The 21761-nt window shown below is 40.7% G+C and overlaps 1 protein-coding gene across 1 annotated transcript; it reads left to right on the top strand.

The window, feature by feature from the left end:
* The first annotated feature begins 354 nt into the window (after nt 1-354).
* On the top strand, nt 355-18753 carry LOC141765941 (uncharacterized). The gene is made up of 7 exons (XM_074632273.1): nt 355-856; nt 11712-11877; nt 12475-12617; nt 12784-12843; nt 14485-14907; nt 16464-16542; nt 16767-18753. The coding sequence occupies exons 1-7, from the start codon at nt 463-465 to the stop codon at nt 16978-16980; spliced, it is 1479 nt and encodes a 492-aa protein (XP_074488374.1). The 5' UTR covers nt 355-462; the 3' UTR covers nt 16981-18753.
* Nucleotides 18754-21761: the final 3008 nt, after the last annotated feature.

The raw sequence follows: 21761 nt of genomic DNA, 5'->3' as shown, positions 1-21761 counted from the left end.
TGTTTTGGATCTATAAAAGCTCAGAGGATGAGGTGTGTCTCTGTGAAATGGATGTGACCTCTTTCAATTGGAGGCACAGAATCACACTGAGACATACAGCAAGAGGGAGAAAGACAGAGAGCGCGAGGTAGAGAGAGAGACAAGAAAATCGGATGAATTGGAAATGGAGTGAGGACTGAACAAAAGACCAGATGGGCTCTCAGAAACTGTTGCTGTCAGGAACATGAAAAGAGGAAGAAGAGGGCGGGAGACGGGGAGAGGGCAGGGAAGGAGGGAGACGAGGATAAGCAGCCAGACAGAGGGAGAGATCACCTTCTCCTTAAACCATTAATAAATGTAGAGGCAGAGGAAGAAGGGGAGAGAGAAAGAGCAAGAGAGAGGAAAAGGGAGGCTGTGCGAGGCGAGGCGGGGCAGGAGGGGAGGTGGGGCAAGTGTGGGAGAGGCAGAAGGGTGTGTGCTCACATGAACCACTCTTGCCCTTCTGCGTGTGTGTTGCCACTAGTCTCTGTGTCTGTCGGGCAGAGAAAAGAAAAGTTGGGGCAAAGTCTGAGTCAGCTTCCAGCTCAGCTACCAGACACTCACAGCAACTCCCTCCACAGTGACAGGTTTCTTCTCTCTCTCTTTTTTTTCTCTCACTCATTTACTCTCTCTTTCACACACACACACACAAACACACACACACACCACCCGTCACTCCTGGCAGAGGAAAGACAAGGACCACAGGAGAACTGTTACACACCTTTACTCCCCAGCTACTCACCCAGCCATCGCCAGACGCTTTTGCCCAGGATGTGGACGCTTGTCTTGGGGGTCACCTTTGGATTACTGGCCTCCTCCAGGTCGCAGCAACTTAAAGGTGAGGGGGCTGTGCCTTCGCCCAGCAGATGGCTTTTTGTTTGAGGAATTTTTTTAATTGATTTTTTTTACCTTATTCTGCCTAAATTATGCCTGGCTGACTGGTTTGCCATCACTCCTTTGTTTCCAGATTTTAGGACCAGACTGTATCCTTGTTTTTTTTTTTTTTTCCCTCTTCTTGAGCCATGTTGAGAATTTGAGTGAGCGTTCATGCAAAGAGAAGACAGTGAAAGAAAGAAGGCTGTGCTCTGCTGCTGCTGCTGCTTCTGCTTGTAGAATGGATGAGTGGATGCCGGCAAGAGAGCGCGTGCTACACCAGCACAGACAGGCTTACGTCTGGCAGTCTCAGACTCCTGACAGACACAAAGGAGACAGGCGCTCTTGCTCACTCTCTCGTCTCACACACATTCACACGCCGGGAAGTGAACCTTATTTATCAGAGTTTTGGGTGATCAGTGTAGCTTTCACAAGCAGTCCTTTTCAGGTAGAAATAGAGAGGTCTTTTTTTTCCCCCTTCTTTTGCTGTGCTGATACAGCTGGAGTCTGTGCCGCCACGCTTATTCTCTGACACAAAGGATGTTCAGCAATCGCTCTAGCTTCCCCCCCCCCCACCCCCTAAATGTCTCCCTTGTTTCTCTTTGTCTCGCTCTCTCACATGTGCTTTTCTGTGTAAGGTTTTGATTGGATTTGTGGCTCGGAGCGATATATATCCCTGGAGGTGAAGTTGAATCAAACAGGTCTAGGGTTCGTCTGGCTTGCTCCCTGAGGAGATAGTGGTGGTGGGGTTGTTCACAAAGACTCCCTCTGGCACTGTGCCAAAGAACGATCAGCATCAAGCTGTAAATTTGACCGGTATTTAAAGGCAAATACGAGACTGCCTAAACAGCATGTATGTGCACTGTATGTGAGAAGAGGAAAAAAGGGAATGGAGCCACTTCCACACCCCCCTTTGCTTCAACATGTGTTTGCGCCCTTAAGGCACCTTGTGTGCTGAGGAGTTTTTGTGTATGTATCCTTGTGTTTGAGTGGTGAGAGTAATTGGTGTCTGGCTAGAAGTGTCCTGCGGTGGTGAGATCTCATCCTGGTCCAGACGTTGTCTTTGAACCTTAAACCCATGGCTGTGTTTCACCTGAAGCACATCATTAAGAGCAGGACTCATCGACTTGTGGCTGGCCAGTTAACCAAGATGAGATTTGAGGAGAGTTTTTTAAGATACTTACTGTATGCCAACCAATAGCATTTATATGAGCATGTATGATTCTACAAAAATTGTCAGGAAAAAAAGCGAATTTTACTGGTTTAACTGGTATCTCTACGACAGTAAAGTGACTGAAAATGACCTAAAGATATTCAAATTACTTCCCCCCAACCCAGTAGTTAATTAAATGATTTCATCCATTTAAATTCATCCGTAACGGTATGACCTCTGCAAGGCGTGTAATAAAAACCCAATTTAGGATGGTTCAAATTTATTACTGCACTTCAGTAATTCAGTTGATCATAAGACTTTAAAGAGTTATTCGTGATGACCTTCCAAATTGTATAACGTGTCAGTTTTTGTGTCTTTAACACCAAGTAAGAGTTTTATCAGTGATGATGATTATCAGAAAGACAACATGCACAGAGATTTCAACACATCCTAAACAACTGATATGCGAGCTGCTCTTGTATCTTTTGAGTTTCCTATTTAGATAACAAGTGCAGAATGTCCACTCACTGTGATAACAGACTGACCGTAATTCTGAGTCCTGCTTCCTCTATGCAGAGGATTAGCATCTCTCTCTCTCTCACACACACACAAACAAACAAACTCAAATACATGCACTTGAGCTAACCCGACCGCTGGACTTCCTGCAAATGCGTTCGTATTTGCCTCCTTGGCGTAGCGTTGCTTCATGCACCCGTGTCAGGTTTCAAGGTGAGAGGTGGTCATGGGGCCCCCGTGGACCCGGGACTGGGCCCTGACAAAGAGGGCTTGTGCCTGTACAGGTCTGAGTACCATCCACTGCCTGCCACCTGAGACTCTCAGACACGTGTTTGCCTTCTTCTTCCAATGTACCCTCCTCTGCAAATCAACCACCCTGAAGCCGAATGGCCCTGCACCAATATCTTATATAACTCCTCTTTCATTTTCTCTTCTTTACCCAGTGCATTTGACACTGATTGAACTGCTCTTAAAAAATGGTGCGGGGGTCCTCATATTCCAGGTTTCGTTTGTCTCTTTGTGTGCTGTTAAACCTTCTAATTGCTTTTTAAAACCTTTATGTGAGTTTCACCCTCATATACCCACACTCTCCCCCTGACCTGTCTGCTTTCCCTCCTTATAGTCTACACTAAAGTCTTTGTATCCATGGGAAAACTGCTCAGAAAGAGCTCTGCAATGTACACACATCGCATACACAGTGATTTCCAGACTCACTGTATCATCGGGCATAGCAGCAGATACTGGATCAATAGGCTATAGGCTACTTTGATTTTGAGCACACAATGCATGTTGGGACAAAAAAGGAAGAGGTTCCTTATTCCATATAAGGCTTATTGAAGTAGGCTGGGACACCGTCGGACACGGCTCTTGGGGTATGACACATGCGCAGTGTAACCGATGCGGTCGTGCGTTGCGATTGGCTCAATTTCGGCGAGTGCAGACCAGATTTTACCGTGCATGTGTTGTACCCCCAAAGATATGACGAGTTGATAAAGCGTGCCCCAGCCTCTTTCAATAGGCCTTGATTCCATAGAGAGGCTAAGTCCCGCCCCTTCCGGTGAACCACCATGGGACCTTATGTCGGGAAAATAAAATGAATGGTAGTCAACGGCGAGAGACAAATATCTTTTTGATCCCGTTTGAATTGCTGCATAAATTACACATAGATATTTGTAGCACCGCCACCCCATATAAAGGGCAGATGAGGTGGTTTGGCACGGGAACATTTTAAAACGGGCTGCTGAAGAACCAGGTTGATAAGCAGGAGTAGTGCAAATAAGTGGCATTTATTAAAAAAAGGTTTACCAAAACAAAGGGCAAAAATGAAACCCGGGCAATTTAATGAAACTACATTTACACTGAATCAAAAGAACACCATACAAATGAGAGCTGCAGCCTCACAGCATACAAGCTGCCAACACCTCCCCCCCCCTCTTACTCCAGTGAATGGGACATATCTCCTCAGCCTAACTGGAACCTACCACCTGACCAGGTAAGTATAGGATGAGCAAAACCGAGCAAGCATCCAAATTGACACAGAATAATGAACAGACCATTAATACAAGATCTCTAAGTTACTGCAAAAAAAAAACAACCTATGAACCCATAAAACAAACCAAACAAGCCTGTGTTATCCACACACACCACTTGACATTATATGAAATCAACTGAAACATTAGACTGAAATCAACAATTAAGCAGTCAATTTAAAAGATCATTTTGTGAGTCAAGGCAAGTCTCAGTTTGCTGTCGGTTTGTCGTAGTATCATTTAGTTTTGTGTATACTTCACCAATGCCAGCTAGCTAGATAACTGCTACAGTATGCTCCACGCACTAATGTAAAGTTATCTTACCTGATGTGCTTTTATCCAGCGACTCCTGGTCTTTTTATCAGCTGAAAAAAAGAGAAAGAACGAGCGAGACCTGTTGCTCGTGTGAGTACATCCTAGTACGAAACACACAAGCATCGTAGCTTCAGAGAGAGAGAGACGTCACTTACACCACTTTTGAGTGTGTAGTCTTTCTAATTAGGCCTACATAAACTTGAAAAAGTATCAGTAACAAGGAACAAACAAGACATATTGACAATTTTACACTTTATTCATTTAATACACCATCAGGAGCCTCAGCCACAACAGCCTGGCACCTCCACCTCATGCTGGTCACCAACCAGGTCACACGTTGCTGTGGGATGGCGTTTCATTCCTCAACCAGGATTCGTTGCAGGTCAGCCAGCGTGGTTGTGTATTCCCTTCGATGATGTCACTGGCAAAACAAGGCTTGTCATCATTGAAGGCCTTCTCAATGCAGTGAGATATCGGGATGAGATTCTGCAGCCAGTGGCGATCCCACATCTCCACAATCTGGGACCTAACTTCATCCTCCAAGATGACAACGCTCGCCCCCACAGAGCCAGGGTTATCACAGAGCCAGGGTTATCATAGAGCCAGGGTTATCACAGAGCCAGGGTTATCACAGACTACCTCCACAATGTGGGAGTAGAGAGAATGGAACGGCGTGCCAAGAGTCCAGACCTCAACCCAATTCAACACTTGTGGGATCAGCTTGGGCGTGCTGTACGTGTTAGAGTGACCAACACAACCACGCTGGCTGACCTGCAACGAATGTCTTGTTTGTTCCTTGTTACTGATACAGAGTTCAATCATCCAGTCCACCAAACAACTCAAAACAAGAGTCAATTCCAACAGGGGAGTACACTGTTTACCATTGGCAGAGAATTTTGACAAATTTTTCTTGGGTGCTACCCACATAATTAGCTGTGCTGCTCATCCCACAAATGCATGATCCTTACAAGTTGGACATCAATGTGAAGGTAAATAAACAGGCTTTCCAACGATGTAAAATGCAATGCCAATTAGCATTGTAACAACAGAGAAATAATCAACCAAACACAAATTTCCAAACTTTTTTTTCCCAATTTATTTTTACAGTCTTATACTTCAACAGTTTTACAACAAACAGCCACTCTCTTGACTTGCAAAATTATCTTTTAAATTGACAAACATCATATGTGTGATTCATGATGCAATTCAAACGGGTTCAAAAAATATTGGTCTCTCGCCGTTAACTACTGTTTTCCGAAATAAGGTCCCATGGTGGTCCACCAAACAACACTGTTACTTTAGAGGAATAGTTTGACGTTTTGGGAAATAAATCAATTAACTTTCCTTCTGAGAATCCCCAAAACAATTTATTTAAAAAGAATCCATCATAGAAACATTGATTAAAACCCTTGCATGAAGAATAACAACAAACACAAAACAGATATTCATGAAAATATGTGCACAATATGGTGGAAAACTGCTTTTCTGTTGGGTAAAATATCACAGCTTAACACATAAAAGTGCAAATAACAGCCATTAAAATACTACTGCAGTGTCAGGAATGTCATGTCCACTAAAGGCTCCTTTATTTTCAAATGTGAATGTCTGAAAAGAATGTTGGAGGTCAAATTTCTTATCACAGATCATCTATTTGGATTCATTGAAACCCTCTTTTTAATTCACGGGACAGCTTTGAGGCTAACGTTTAAGTAAAAAAGAGGGAAAAAAAGTGCACATGTCTGTTCTATTTGAAAGAAAGCTGCTTTCAAAAGTGTATATAATGGGTGGAGGTGGAGGGAGACGGATGGTGAGAAAGGAAATGGCCCATTCGGAAAAAAAATCAGATAGCGAGAGTCCTTCTTGTGACCTTCAGGTAATGCTGTGAGTGTGTAGGTGTGTGTGTGTGCACATATTTGCACCATTTCTCATGTTTCACATGTCCCACTGGCCTGGTGGACCTTTGTTGTGACCAGTGGAGGGAAAAGACATGCCTGCTGACGGGGTAACTTCACTCAAGTGTGATAATGCAGGACACTGGAGCATTGTGGGAGTGCTGGTGACAAGGTCTCTCTCTCAAACCAGCTGATGAACTATGGCTAAAAGGATGTTACAGTAATAGTGCGACGTATAGTGTACAGTAGACGCTCTGTTCTAAGCATGGCGTTCCTGCACGATATTGTGACAAACTCTAGTGAGAGCATTTTCAGTAAACTTTATCTGAGAAAGACAAGCGGAACAAGAAAAATGCAGATCAGAAGATAATAAATAGGTTTTCTGATGGTGTTGTTTATCTTGACATCACGCTACTGAGCATACGGGCCTCCCTCGCTGTGCTCCCGCTGTGTCGAGGCTTTACAAAGGTTATGACTCAAGAAATGATCAGCCATCGCTCAAGTGTGTGTGTGAGCATCTGTGATCTGCCTGTGTGTTTGCACACCTGCATGCAGGGGGGTAATTTGTACTTTATTGCTGGCGTAGAAAAGACAAACAGAGGGCAATGAGAGAAAACAAGAGAAAAGGAGATAGAGAGGGGGGAGAGAAAGTGAAGTGAGAGTGGAGAGTCGGGCTTGTCTATTACTTCTGGAGGTTTTGGCAAGACACTGTTATTCCCTTTCTCTTCGGTTCTGTACCCCCAGACTTTGCAGTATCCTTGGTTTCAACTCTATTAGGTGACAATGGAGCCTTTGGGAGAGGCAGTGTCTTGGCATCGCAGGCTTCTCAACTGTATAAAGACACCCATGACTATTCCCTCTGCATACTAATGTGTGCGCCTCAGATTCATGTCAGCCCCCTTTTCAGCTCCCTGATGGTAAGCTGTGCTCCCTTTGATCCCTCTGGGCAGGTTTGCAAGGCCAGGGTTGTTGTCTTCACCCCTTTACTTTCAGGGACACTGTCTGTGCCATGTGGCAGCATGTGTTGGGGTGCTTTCGGTTGAGTGTGTGTGTGTGTGTAAGAGAGAGAAGCAAACAACAACTGAAACTGCCACTAACAGCAGAGAGCTCAACTTCCTGCAGCTAGCTCTGTTTACTCATAACAACCAGTGGAAAAATTAGTCGGGGGACTTTTTTTAAAATCATATCTAGTCTTTTAGAAGTCAGCTTTCTCCACATTAAAGGGATAAAAATAGCCACAATATAACAAATAGCATCTTCAGTTGGGATATAATTTTATGCAGTTGGGATAACTGCAACATGCATGACTTTTCATTAGGACAAAACCAATATATTGTCTTATGTCATCGCGATATTTTAGTTTTTTTTCTTCTTCTTGCGTTTGCATGCCTCAATGCATCACGCTGGGCTAACAGACAAGGACTCAAAAGCAGGACTCTAACACAAAGGCAAGTTTAATACATATTTTTACTTGCAAAATGGTTCAGTACACAGGTAACTAGTCCAAAACAGGCAAAGGTATCCAAAAAGGCTGGGGAAAAATATAGTACAAACAGGAAAGGGTTAAGAGCACACAAGGAACAAAAGGCTGGAACGCTGAGAGGGAGAACAGACAAACTGGCAACAGATAAGGAGCAGCACGAGGACTAAATACACAAAGGGAGGAGGGGTAATCAGGACCAGGTGAAACTAATTGAGGGGAGGCAGGTAATCACAAAGGCGGGAAACACACGGAGGCAGGAAGTGAAGGATCTGAAACAAGTTTACCAAAAAAAAGCAGGAAATACAAACAAAACTGGAAACAAAACATGACCTTAAATCAGGAGACCGGGATGTAACACAATGCAGGCGTCAAGTTTAGGATGCAGCCTGAGAAATCTGTGCAGTGCACCTCCCTCTGTGCTGAGGCTATAGCTGTCATTATGGAGTACTATAGTGCAGTGCTCGTTGAAAACATGCCTGTTCAGAACGGGTCCAATGCTTGGTCTGTGGTGTTGCTGCTTGTAGCAATACACCTGTCATGACATAGTTGTCGTGGCTACTCACCGGTCAGAAACACTGATGAAATACACTCTGGTTCACAGGGTAAAAACAAGTCGTAGATACTCGCAATCAGAAAGACTGGTGAAATACACTCTGGTTCACAGGGTAAAAACAAGTCACAGATACTCGCAATCAGAAACACCAGTGAAATACACTGTACTTCACAGGAAAAAACACACCCAAATCACGGCTACTTATGGTCAGAAACACCAGTGAAATACACTGTACTTCACAGGAAAAAACACACCCAAATCACGGCTACTTATGTTCAGAAACACCAGTGAAATACACTTGAGTTCACAGGAAAAAACACACCCAAATCACGGCTACTCATGGTCAGAAACACCAGTGAAATACACTTGAGTTCACAGGAAAAAAGACACACATGTCACGGCTACTCACGGTCAGAAATACCGGTGAAATACACTCTAGTTTACGGGAAAAACCACATCAGATTTGCGGCTACTCACGGTCAGAAACACCAGTGAAATACACCTAGTGAAGGTAATTTCCAAATAGGCGTATTAGTCGCTTGCTTTGACATAACTACTGCGGTTAGAAAGTATAGCATGGATTTAATTAGCGGAGGTAATTTGCTGGCGGTAACGCTATTAGTGTTATAAGTTGGTATCAAGTCTGACATCGGTGAAATACACTCTGGTTTGATTCCGCTTCCAGTTGGCTATCCGCACGTGTTGACTCGTGAAGAACAGTCCGGTTGTAACGTTTTATCCAGCATCCACGTAATGTAGACTTTAAGATTAGTATAATTGCAGTAGATGAGCCGCGGTCTGCCCGCTCCAGAAGTGAAGAAAAGTTTGGTTGTAACATTATCCAGCGTTTCTGGGCTGTATCCAAGATCCAGCAACAGTGAACTGAGCCGTGGTCAGCCCGCTACAGACGACATGTTGGATTCAGTCTGCGGAGCCCTGAAGTGATGTGATTACTATGTGAGTGAGCACATACCGTACAATGTCATGCAATCCACAAACCACTGAGTTGACCTTGATGCACTCTCAGTAAAGCTTCACAAATGTAGTATGTATTAAGATAAGATATTTCTTTATTAGTCCCGCAGTGGGGAAATTTGCAGCGTAGGCTACAGCAGCAAAGGGGATAGTGCAAAAAACAAGAAGCATCAGCTAACACAGTTTAAAAAGAGCTAAACAAAGTATAACAAAATAGGAGCAGTATATACAGTACCGACAATAAACAGACTATTAAAAAATTGCACAAGTGGAAAATTATATTGCACAGTGAGAATGAAATTAAATTCCACCTGAAGTATTGCACAGTATGAATTACACCTGAGTAGTAATAATGATATGATGATATGATATGCTGATATGCACAGTCAGTGTACAATAAAGTGCAGTTATTGTCAGTATTTGGTGTGTAAGTGGTCTACTGGGAGCAGTGCTGGTTGTGGAGTCTGACAGCTGCAGGAAGGAAGGACCTGCGATAGCGCTCCTTCACACACTATTGCAGGACCATTGTGTAAAATTACAATATATTTTACAGGAATTGTTCATAATTGGCCTTTTGCTAAGTAGTTGTTATATTTTGAGGGAGCAGGTTTTACACTTACATTTCAATTAGTGGAAGTTGTTAACTAAAATAAGTTGGCATTGTAATCCAAAAACTGTTTACCAGTTGTGACTTGTAGGTTTTTCTGTTTGCCAGGCCACCAGAGACGAAGCTGTATATGTTATCTCTGCTGTTTTCATGTACAAATCTGGTGTTGTTGCTGGGTGACGCATTAGACATCTTTCACATCCCGTGCAGCTGTCACCATGGTAGCACTTGATAAACAAGCACCAAACAGATGATGTTGGTTTCCTCTGTGCATGAACGGTACGCATTCTGATAAATTTGATAAATGACATCCGGTGTTTGTGGTAAAGGACCCTACTTATGCAAATTATTATAGAGTTTTAACAGTATGGGATATGATACCCACAGGCAATGTGCAATATACTGCTCTGACTCTTGTATTTTGTGAGTATTGAGATTCTGCACAAAATATTGTCACCTCTGTTTTCAGCACTTTAGTCCCTGACTATCTGTTAAGCTTCCGCAGAACGAACTCATCAGTTTCCTGATCAAATTTTCAGGGTTGATAATACATTTTATGACTTCTTCTATTTCCCATAAAATCTTATGTTATTGCACATAATGGAGATTAAATGCTTTTCAAAATAGTCTTCAGTAGACTTCCACTGAAATTCGTATGCATTTTTTCTATGTGGGAGGGAGAACCATGCAAAGATCACTATATGGAGACAAAGTCACCAGTAAATATTCAGCGCAAGACTCGTGTTCTGAATCTCTGAAATCTATGTCTTGCCTATTCCAACCATTACATTAATTTTGCAATGGGCATATGGCTACTTGAAAGTGATCTACGTGTTTATACATACACATGCTGCCTGTTCATCCGCTCATTTGCTATAGACCTAGTTTGCATTTTTTGTTTTCACTTCAACGAGGCAAAGTCATTTCCCTGAGGTTTCTCCTTTGGTCAAGCAAACTTAAGCAAATATGCTGAGCATCGCACGAGAGACACGCTGTGCATCACAGTTTGGTTTGGGCTAAACCATTTGAAAAAGAGGTCGGTTAGTGTTGTGGAAAGTGTAGTGAAACTTTTTCTTGTGATGGCTTGATTGAGTATTTATTTGAGGCATCTAAAGCATACAGCATAGTGTAGCCCATGTGTGTGCATACCTTTGTATATCCTTCCTTGTCTCTAAGGGTTATGTAGACAATTCTTTGCTCACTGTTTTGAACAAAAAAAGACTTAGTCGGACCTGAATGGCTAAACGCTATAGATGAGTCTACTCCCTGTCTCAAGATGCTTCTCTCCCAGAGATCTCATCTGAACAAACCAGTCGTCTCGTGACTCAACCCCTGAATGATGACGCAAAAGACACTGCACATGTATAGATCAAGATGTTATTTTAAGCATTCATGCACACCATCACAGTGTTCTATAGAAATAAGTAACCGAAGCTTCTGAATGGAAATTATGGTAGTTGAATTGAGTGAATAGCTGGGTTTTCTCTGCCAGGAAATCATTAATTGAGAACAACAGCATCTGGATCTGTCTTAAACCTAATGTGTCATTCAGTTATTAGATTTGTTCTTGACTGACTGGAACAATTTCTCATCTCATCCAAAAATATTGTATGCCCTCCGTAGCCATAGTCTTCTAAAAATCAATATGTCAGACTGTGGCTGGGTAGAAATGATTTAGACTTAACATTTCAAGTGCTGCAGTGAAAAAGAACATAAGCGATGACCCCACCCCCATTATACTGTGTCTAAATGGTGATGAATCCTATACCCATATTTTTTCCTTCTATTTCCCAACAGTGAGTTCGCGCACCTGCAGCTATGCCGGGGTATTTCTGGCTGAGGGAGCGGCGCGTCACTTCCTGAACTTTGACATGGCCGCAAAGGTGTGTGATCAGCTGCAGAGCGTCTTGGCGAGTCCAGATCAAGTCCAGGAGGCCTTTGATAAAAAGATGGAAACATGCAGGTGAAACCACAAGGCTTTGTTTCATAATTATTTGTATTAACCGTGATGAACAAGACTTTTTTATTTACTGAAGACACTCCTTTTTAAATACAATGTATATTTTTAAGCTGTAAAACATTAAAGAAATACAGAACATTCATGATGAAACATTTATGGACCAAAATTCTCAAGATCTTGCCATGAGTTGATCCCTCTCACGTCTTTCAACATTTCGCCTTCTGGATCTTCTTCAGTTCTAAAATGTCACAAATGATTTCATTCATAGTCAGACAGCACAATTAAATCCCACAGTTGAACTTCAACTTTAAATGCACTTGGTTTCCATTAAAGCACTTCATCCCAATATGTGAAACCAGAACAGAGGAAGAAGGTCTTCCAGTTTTACAATACGGTTACGACATGGTTGTCATGTGGTAGACATCACAGAGACTTCCAATGAAAGAAGTCATCTGTTTCTCAAGTTTTCTCTATTTCTCTATGTGAATCCGTTTTTTTTGTATGATGTAATGTGTTTAGACCTGGCTACTTGGAGACAGATTGCATTCTGTATTAACAAATATGTCTTCTAATGATAATATTGTTACTGTGTCCATTCAGGAACGGCTGGATGAACAATGTGAGCACTGCCATCCTCAGACACTCGCGCCATGAGAACTGTGCACAGAACAGGACTGGCTTCATCATACATTCATATGTGACTAAAGAGGAAACCAGTGACGTCTACTGCTATGATAAAACAGGTGACTACATCCACAGGGAAAAGTCAGTTACACTTATCAGAGCAGTCCAAAGCTGATACACAAATTACTCAAGTGTCATGTAAATTTACAGTCTGCATCGCATAAACCTGTTGTTGTTTGACCCTCCATTTTTATAACGTCTACTTCCTGTTCCCCCATGTACCAGCTGGGCCTGACAAGAACTGTATGAAAAAATTTGAAGAATACTTACCCTCAGATGAACCAGGTTAGTACGAGTCCAGTATCCAGTAAAAAAAAAAGAAGAAAAAAAGCTTTTTAAAATCAGTGTAATTTTGTATCTATCACTAGATCAACTGAAATATTGTATAGGATGTCAACATTCAACGATCACAGCATGCAGTATTTCCAGGTTATGAAATTCATATTCGGCATTGGTCATGGAACTGACCAGAAACACATTTAGAAATTCAAACTCCTATTGCGAGATCACGCACAAACCCTCCGCATACAGTAAGTATTTGAATAAGCAAAGAAAATGAAACCTCTTAGACAACACCTCGGTCGAGTTACCAAATGATCTCATCTCTATAGTCAACGCCAACATCCTCTCAGCTCCTGGCAATGTTACCTGAGGTGGGCCATACAGTTAATCATCTCTGGCTCACCGACAAGACAGCTTGGTGAGGTTACCTTGAACGACCGCCTTGAATGCCAATGAGTCCTCAGATTACCCAACACCAGGTTACCTTTCTTTTGAAAACTGCAGGGCCGGTTTAAGGCATAAACCATATAGGCGGTCGCCTAGGGCGCCACCTTCAGGGGGGCATAGTCGCCCTCAAAAAAAAGAAAGAAGATATTATTTTTAAAAAATGATGGTGGGCGCCCTTCATTTTCTGCATTGAAGTAACAAATGATTAAATAAAGAAAGAAAGAAAGAAATACACTTTTGACCCCTGTAACTCTTCTCACACTTTCTCCATCTGTCTAGCCGCACTTCTTTGTTAGTGAAAAGTGTAAACCGAGTGAAACTGACTAAACACTTTAAGCCAATAATATCAGGGATCAGCTATAGCCTATAGTTATATATGAAAATAAAAATCTTAATTTTTATTATTCAAGTGCAAATTTCAGAATTTCACCCTTGGGCACCAAAATGGCTAAAGCCGGTCCTGGAAAAACTGCAAGAGCATACATTAGCAATGGTAACACTTTACATTGCAGTAAACTGTGTGCTGTCCTACAGAGAAATCTTGGGATTACAGAATTGTGATTTATGAATCCATAATAGAAATAGCTTTGATGGATTTGACGATAATGATAGTAATACAGTGTGCTGAAACAAAACGGTACAACAATGGCTTTCAAACCGAGTTCTGTTTTCACAAAAAGAAGGTGCCCTGTCAGTTAACACCAATTTTAAGAAGCACAACAACATCAACACTATGATTTTTGTATGTTTAAAAATCCAGATAGAAGTGAGCTGAATGGTATAAAGAGCATCACGCAGGACATTACTCATTGTCTACTCTATACTTACACAGCACCTGCAGCATGCCATTTCTTTAATGGCTCTCTCTGATTGTATTGTTGAGGAGACATTGTTCAATTATTTGTATGGTGGATGTCTGAGCATAAGATTGTGAGAAACTCCACTCAAACATGCATGTTCATATGTTTTGTATTGTAATGTATTATTACAATATTAATGTTGGCATAATGACATTAATTGAAAAGTAAAATCCACTTTAAATCCCAGAGAGAATGTAAGCAGGCTTTACAACACTGTAAAATGATATCCAGATAGATACCACAATATTGCTAAGAAATGGTTAATGTTCTTACAAAACACATTAAAAGTTACACGTGACTGTAACCATGCGTGACCCTCTATCTATTTGTCAATCAGCTGAACCCACACCAGAGCCTCACACCCCAACAGCAGCAGAGAACCAGGAGGAGACCACTCTGAAAACACAACCTGATGATGCCTCTGGTGGTGAGGGGGGTGACACCACGGTAACCCCTGAGGAAGATGAGACCGAAACGACCCCCTCAGCCACCACAAGTCTCACAGCACTAGACGATCTAGATGCCACGAACGGCCCCACTGTAGAAGAGGACACCCTTGGAGGGAGCGACAGCAGCAGCGTGGCGTCCACTTTCACTCCTGCAGAGTTGGACCAGCCCACTGGATCTGGGATGATGCCAACCAGTCCTGAGGAGGAGACAGACTCCCCGGTGGCCCCTGTTGAAGAGCCGGAGAAAAGAGCACCTACCACTGAAGATGACCAGAAAAAAGCGCCTCAAGGAGATGATCCCGGAACATCGAGTAAGAAAAACATAAGCAACACATAACTGCTACAAATCAAAGTTGTGTTCACTAAAGTATTCAGGATTTAGGTGAAATAACAACACCTGACAAGTAAAAAGCTCCTCTTTGGTGCTAACAATGTTAAATTTTTTTTGGAGACTGTATCAGAGAGAATGAGTGAGTGATTCAACTCTCTAGTAATGTTTGGATTGCATTTTACTTCTCCACCCTCTGTATTTACAAAATTGTAGTCACAGAAAATGCAGATACTTGAGTTTATTCATATGTAAAATGCATGGAAACGTGCTTAGAGAACAGCACATCCTGTCATCAGATGCAACAGGTTTTGGGAGGACTGGAGTAACTTTAGGAACACCTGACGCCCCCTTGTGTTAGGTTGAGCTGTGGAGTGGATTTACTACAAAACAGGCCTCAGTGAGTTTTCCTCTATGTTCCAAAGAGGAATTACAATCAGGCTCAGCGTATTCAACAAACACATCATATGCACAAAATTGAAGGCATAGATTATGTTTCAATTTGCTGAACATGTAGATTCAAATCAAATTCATGAATCAAATTAGATTTTCAGACAACTAACAGGACTAATTTTCGACAAACCATGTAAAGGAAAAAGCAACTTATTATGTAGCTTGCAGTATCTGGTGCCACAAAGCCTGCAGCCTCACAAAGAGAGGAAAATGCATACACAATTTAAAGCAGCAGTGGGTGGAAATGGAGCAAATACGATTAAAAAAAAAAAGGGATTTTTATAAAACGGTCACTATATCCTGACAGTAGTGCATGAGACAGGTAATCTGAAAAAAATCATGTGCCTCTGTGTCCTCCGGTGCTCCTAATGACATCTGCAAGATTTCACAGACCAGAGGAAAACAACCAATCAGGGCCGAGCTGGAGTGTGCCGTTTCTGAGTAGCTGTCAATCACACGCGAACTCCAATCAAATGGTCAAACTAGGCAGCGCTGATCAAATATGAATCAATATTCTGTTACTGTAATGCTTATTTCTCACCTTAGATGTTTTCAGAAACATCTTGTAGTGTACTGTTTAGCTGTAAAATTAGAAAGTTTTATATTTGGTCAGCGCTGCCTAGTTTGACCGTTTGATTGGAGTTTGCTAGGGATTGACAGCTGTTTCCGTTGAATGAACAGCCAATAGGAACGCTCTCTCTCTCTGAAATGACCTTTTTGATTTTTTTAAAGCCTGAAAACACAAATACATTTGAATATTTCATCCAGTTTTATGTTTTCAATTCGCTTACTTTTGAGAGATTAGGTACTTCTAAGTTGAATACGTCGGTTTATAACCTATATCTGAAATTATTTAAATGTCTACCTTTTGTTGCATGCGCCTCCACAACAACAACAAAAACCTAATGGCAAGGGACAGGTCCTGCTAGGTCCAGTACATATACCTCCAACACCCTGAGGTCCATAGTGATTGCAGTCAAATAAGACCATGTTGGGAAAAGTGCACTCCTATGTGAATTCACTATTTATTTCTTACTGACTCAGCCTTTATAGTGTTGACTCATGGCTTGTTATGTTTCCCTGCAGACTGGGTGTTGAGCATTGGACTGATTGTGGCAATTGCTGCTGTTCTTCTCGTGTGCGCAGCCGTTGCCAAAAGAAAGAAGTAAGAATTTGATTGCTATTTTTGTTTTAAATCTTACAACTAATAAAGCTGTCATGTAACATGTTTTGGGACATAAACATCACCCCGTTTGTCTTACTGAGCACAGTAATCAATAGTCAGCCTTCCAATGTTCACATATTTTGCTGCAGACTGGGGGAATGGCAAAAAAACACACAAAAAAAAAAATCTATAAGAAATAAATGTGTCTGATTGTGCTTTTGCAGCTGGTGTGGCAAAAAGCAAACCCTGAATATCACATCCAAAGACGGCGGCGAGGGAAACGGAGCTGCAGCATCAGCATCCAGCTCCCACGCCCAGGAGAGAGAGCAGGAAATGGTGACCCTCATGAACAAGGAGAAGATCCAGGAGAACGGCAACACCGAGGAGTTCACCGTCATCACGCTAGAGGAGTCGCCAGATAAAGAGCAGCTGGCGTGAGAGAGAGAGAGAGAGAGAATACTGTAGAGGCAGACAGGAGAGAGAGTAGGTGAGGATAGGGAGGGATGGAGTGAGGAGATGGTTGGGAGATTGGATGGGTATAGGGGGGTTTGGGGGCTCCAAACACTGGTGGTAAATAACTGCTTTGGTGGCCAGCACTGGATCGGGGTGTATGTGTGTGTTATTTAGAAAGATTGAGGTACAAAGTATTGTACCGGGTCTGAAGCTGTTGCCTCTCAGTGGGATCAGGTCTTTCAAACCAACATGTGCAGCATTTTGTTTGTCTGGTATGCCAGGTTAGCTATAGGACTGAATGGCGGTCAAGGAGCGTCATGCACGGTGGGGTGTCATGCATTGATGCATAGCAGGGTGTGTGAGTGTGTTTTTGTGTCAGTTCTTTGTGTTTGTGAGCTTTGTTGACGACGGGGCTGGTTTTTAAAGGGAGGGGGTGGCGATGGGGCTAATTTGTGAAGAACATATCGATGACAAATTATTCTCTTTTTATAGAATTGGTGGATCCTAAATTGTATGGCCTTTCAGCCAAAATGGGGAATAATAAATCAATGGGTTATTTTATTTGAGATACTGCAGTTAGAAAAACTAATCATTTTGAGCACCCTTGATGTTTTTTCTGTTTCTTTGTTTTGGTCGCTTATTGTTGTAACCTTGTGTATATTTCAGACATTTACCTGTGGACTGGAGTTTGTTTCCATTTCCAAGACAACTGGGGATGTCACTACCTTAATTTATGCAGCGTTGATTCTCTTTTTCTTGGTCTTTGTATATAAAGTATATGTTTTTGAAATGCCTTAGCAATAGCTGCCCGTGTTTTTTTCTTGTTTTGTAGAAAAGGGCTTTGTAACCCTTTTTAAATAAAGGAATGTGTCATTTTTTTTGACAGTTATTTAATTAGAAAAAAAACAGTACCTCCGAGGTAAACAATTGTGAATGGATTTTTGCAATAGTCAAAGTGGAGTGGATATTGTATGAATCAACTTGATGTATAGCATCCAAATCTGCTGCAATTGATGCACCATTGAAGTCAGTTACATACATTTCTATTGGGTTGGGAATATGATGATGAAATCCCTGTTGTTATCCTGAGGATAATGATACAAAATGATATATACATACTATATACACAGTGTGTACATTGATTAATTAAGGAAAAAAGAAAGAATTGGATAAATAAATTTTTTTCAATGCAAAATTTAAGCTCTATTGTGACAAGTGAGTGACGGCGGCCTAGCTTTAGATGCTAAACTGCATGGCACATATGATAATGGGGGGCCCATGTGCTGTAAACACATAGCAATGTAACGGTTTCTTCATAAGAAAGGGGCTGTGACAACGTCGTCTGTGTGCTCCCGAGGGGGGAAGGGAGTGATGAATGAAGCTTGTGTGCTTGCCCAGGCCTCAATGTGCCAGTTTCTGTACATTTTTCATATGTAAACAAAATTGCTGCAGTTTTTTCTACTGACCTTCTCATTGGTGAAATATATCATACATTGTGTCATATCAATATTATTCCCAGTGTGATAGCTAATTCTTCCTGGCTTTCAGTATGAAAACGCTGAATTACAAACAGCGATTGCAAACAGATTTTTTTTTTGTTGTTGTTTCCGTTTATTTCCTGCTTTTGCTCTCATGATTCGTTTTGAGGAGAAGTAGCTAATGCACTAGTGTAGGCAGGTTTTATGACAATTAACAAAAAGATGTCGCTGAAACAATTTGTAAAGTCATGAATGAAAATAAATGTGTATAGAAAAGAGATGTTCAGGAATGTGGTGTGTTCACTCACTGATTACTCTGTATGTGTGAAGACAAAAGGGCAGCGAGTGAATGGAATGACAGTGGGTTGAGAGCGGTTACATTGCCTCCACATAAGAGGAAGTGAGGTTTCCATGGTACCGGGGTCGTGATGTGAGAACATGTTAACGCAGGAAACAAAGACTGATATTAAGACGGCCATTTTGAAAGATAGGGATGGAATATTTCCATAGTGTTGACATTTTATGGCATGCTATATTTGACATTTTAAGGACATACAGTACTATGACTTTTTATGACATACTATACTATGACTTTTTTATGACACTATACTATGACGTTTTATGACATACTATACTATGACATTTTTATGACATACTATACTATGACTTTTTATTATACTATGACTTTTTTATGACATACTATACTATGACTTTTTTATGACATACTATACTATGACTTTTTTATGACATACTATACTATGACTTTTTTATGACATACTATACTATGACTCTTTTATGACATACTATACTATGACTTTTTATGACATACTATACTATGGCTTCTTTATGACATACTATACTATGACGTTTTATGACATACTATGTTATAACGTTTTTATGACATACTATACTATGACTCTTTTATGACATACTATACTATGTGTTTTTTAAGACATATTATATTATGACTTTTTATGACATACTATACTATGTCTATTTATGACATACTATACTATGACTTTTTTATGACATACTATACTGTAACTTTTTATGACATACTATACTATGACTTTTTATGACATACTATACTATGACTCTTTTATGACGTACTATGCTATGACGTTTTTATGACATACTATACTATGACTCTTTTATGACATACTATACTATGACTCTTTATGACATACTATACTATGACTTTTTATGACATACTATACTATGACCCTTTTATGACATACTATACTATGACCCTTTTATGACATACTATACTATGACATTTTTATGACATACTATACAATAACTTTTTTTATGGCATACTATATTATGACTTTCATGACATACTGTCTTGGCCCCTTGATCTTATCATATGCCAACTGTTTCTGTCATTTCTGTGTGTGTGACAGTTATGTGACAAGATCTAAAAAAAAATCACACAGTCAAAAAGCCAACATTTAGTTATGAATCAACATTTATTAGTTATATTTGTATATGTACACCAAAGGTACAACACTTATTGATATGTAGAAACAGATTTTTTATGTATACCATAGACCGAGGAAAGAATTCATGTCTTTTTTTGTCTTTTTTTTTCTCAATAGTGTATCTCCTCCACACATACGCTCCGCCTTTACATCAAAATTACAACAGCTTTACAAAGAGGGAAGGCCTAGAAAAGTAAGATCAGGAAAGCACATTGTAGGCAGGAGTGAGACAGGTTATCAGCTCTGTTTAGGAGTTTCTTCAAAAAGACACATTTCAGTAAAAAAAGGACAAGCTTGAAGATATAATGGCTCTTTGTTTGAAAATACTGTGTCAATCAATTTCCATTTCATCAGTACCATTTAGCTCAGCAGGTTCCAGGTGTTTGTGCGTGCATATAGTTTCTGTGTAAAAAGCAAAAAAAAGGCAAGTGGAGTAAAGGCAGTTTACCAAGTGGGATTTCTATAAACCTCCATGATGTTGATGGCATGTCAGAGGTCAAATGTGTGAAGTGGTGGTATGTAGTCAGGGTGAACACAGACTCTAAAAGATCTAGATATCCATGTCTTGCAGCTTTAAATGCACATGCACCATGTAAACAAACATGCCTGAGACTAAAGCCAGTTTTCCTTCATTGAAAAGACAAAATGGTTCAGATGAGTCACCTGAGGACTGTTGCTCAATACTATAACAGGCATCTAATGTTGTTTGTTCTTTCTCTCAAATCAACTACTAGTCTGTGTTTGATTCCTCTCTATCCTACGTACAGGGCAAATTTGACCTTTTCCTTTATTGGTCTCTCAGCAACCTTTATCACAGTAATTCCCACCAAAATATATCTCATGTTGGCCCCTTTTTTAAAAACAAAAAACTTCCCCTCGCTCTCTTACTCTATCTCTTTCTCACTCTCTTTCTTTCTCGTCGTCGTGCAAACAGCGTTTGCTTCAGGATCACTGTAATTTCCGGAAAATTCTGCATCGCCACTGAACAGAACAGTTATATATTTATTTATGTACAATGAAAATGAATGCACACTGCTTATATCTTCATGGAACAAACATTCAAAACGCTTACATTAGATTAAAAAAAAAAAAAAAAGATATTTATATATTGGTGTGTGACAGGTAAGTAAAACAACTAGTTAACAGCTATTAGAGAATAAAAAAACAAGCAATTTATTACACAATTTCCTCTCTATACATTTTGTCTAAATCTAATTTTACTCAGGACATAGATGATATATTTTTTCTAGAGGATTACATTAAAAATGTCACAGCAATGAAACTATATTCCTATATACCATTTCAATGCCCCCCAAAAGAAAACAAAAGGAACAAAACAAACAAAGAAAAAAAAAAACATCTGTTACCTACAATATATACACAAAGTGCAACGAGGCACTTCAAAATATCATGCTTTTAAGATAGTGGTGCAAAAAAATAATCATCATTTTTATTTTATTCATGCTTCTAAAAACCGTGAGTTTGAACATAATATTGGTCCAACACTCAATCCCCATCGATGACACTATGGTCTCCTTACTGGAGAGTTTTTTTTTCCTTTCCTGAAGATCACAAGGTCAAACGATCAGGCTCAAAGGGCCTATTAGGGTGTCAGTGCTGTGCTATGCAGCTCTGATTACAATTATAAATGTAGTAACCTTCGAGGTTTAAGAGTGTGTTTATATGTGTGCATATGAAAAAAAATGTGTGTGTGCATGCTTGTTTTTGAGTGTGTGTTGTGCGTCAGTTTGTGCAGCGTGTACGACAGAACACCGAGCGCGCTCTCTGTTGTATCAAAGCGCACTTC

This window comes from Sebastes fasciatus, chromosome 4 (genome assembly GCF_043250625.1).
Source record: "Sebastes fasciatus isolate fSebFas1 chromosome 4, fSebFas1.pri, whole genome shotgun sequence".
In the NCBI taxonomy this organism is placed as follows: Eukaryota; Metazoa; Chordata; class Actinopteri; order Perciformes; family Sebastidae; genus Sebastes; species Sebastes fasciatus.
The sequence above is the reverse complement of the archived record's forward strand: the minus strand, read 5'-3'. Positions and strand labels throughout refer to the sequence as shown.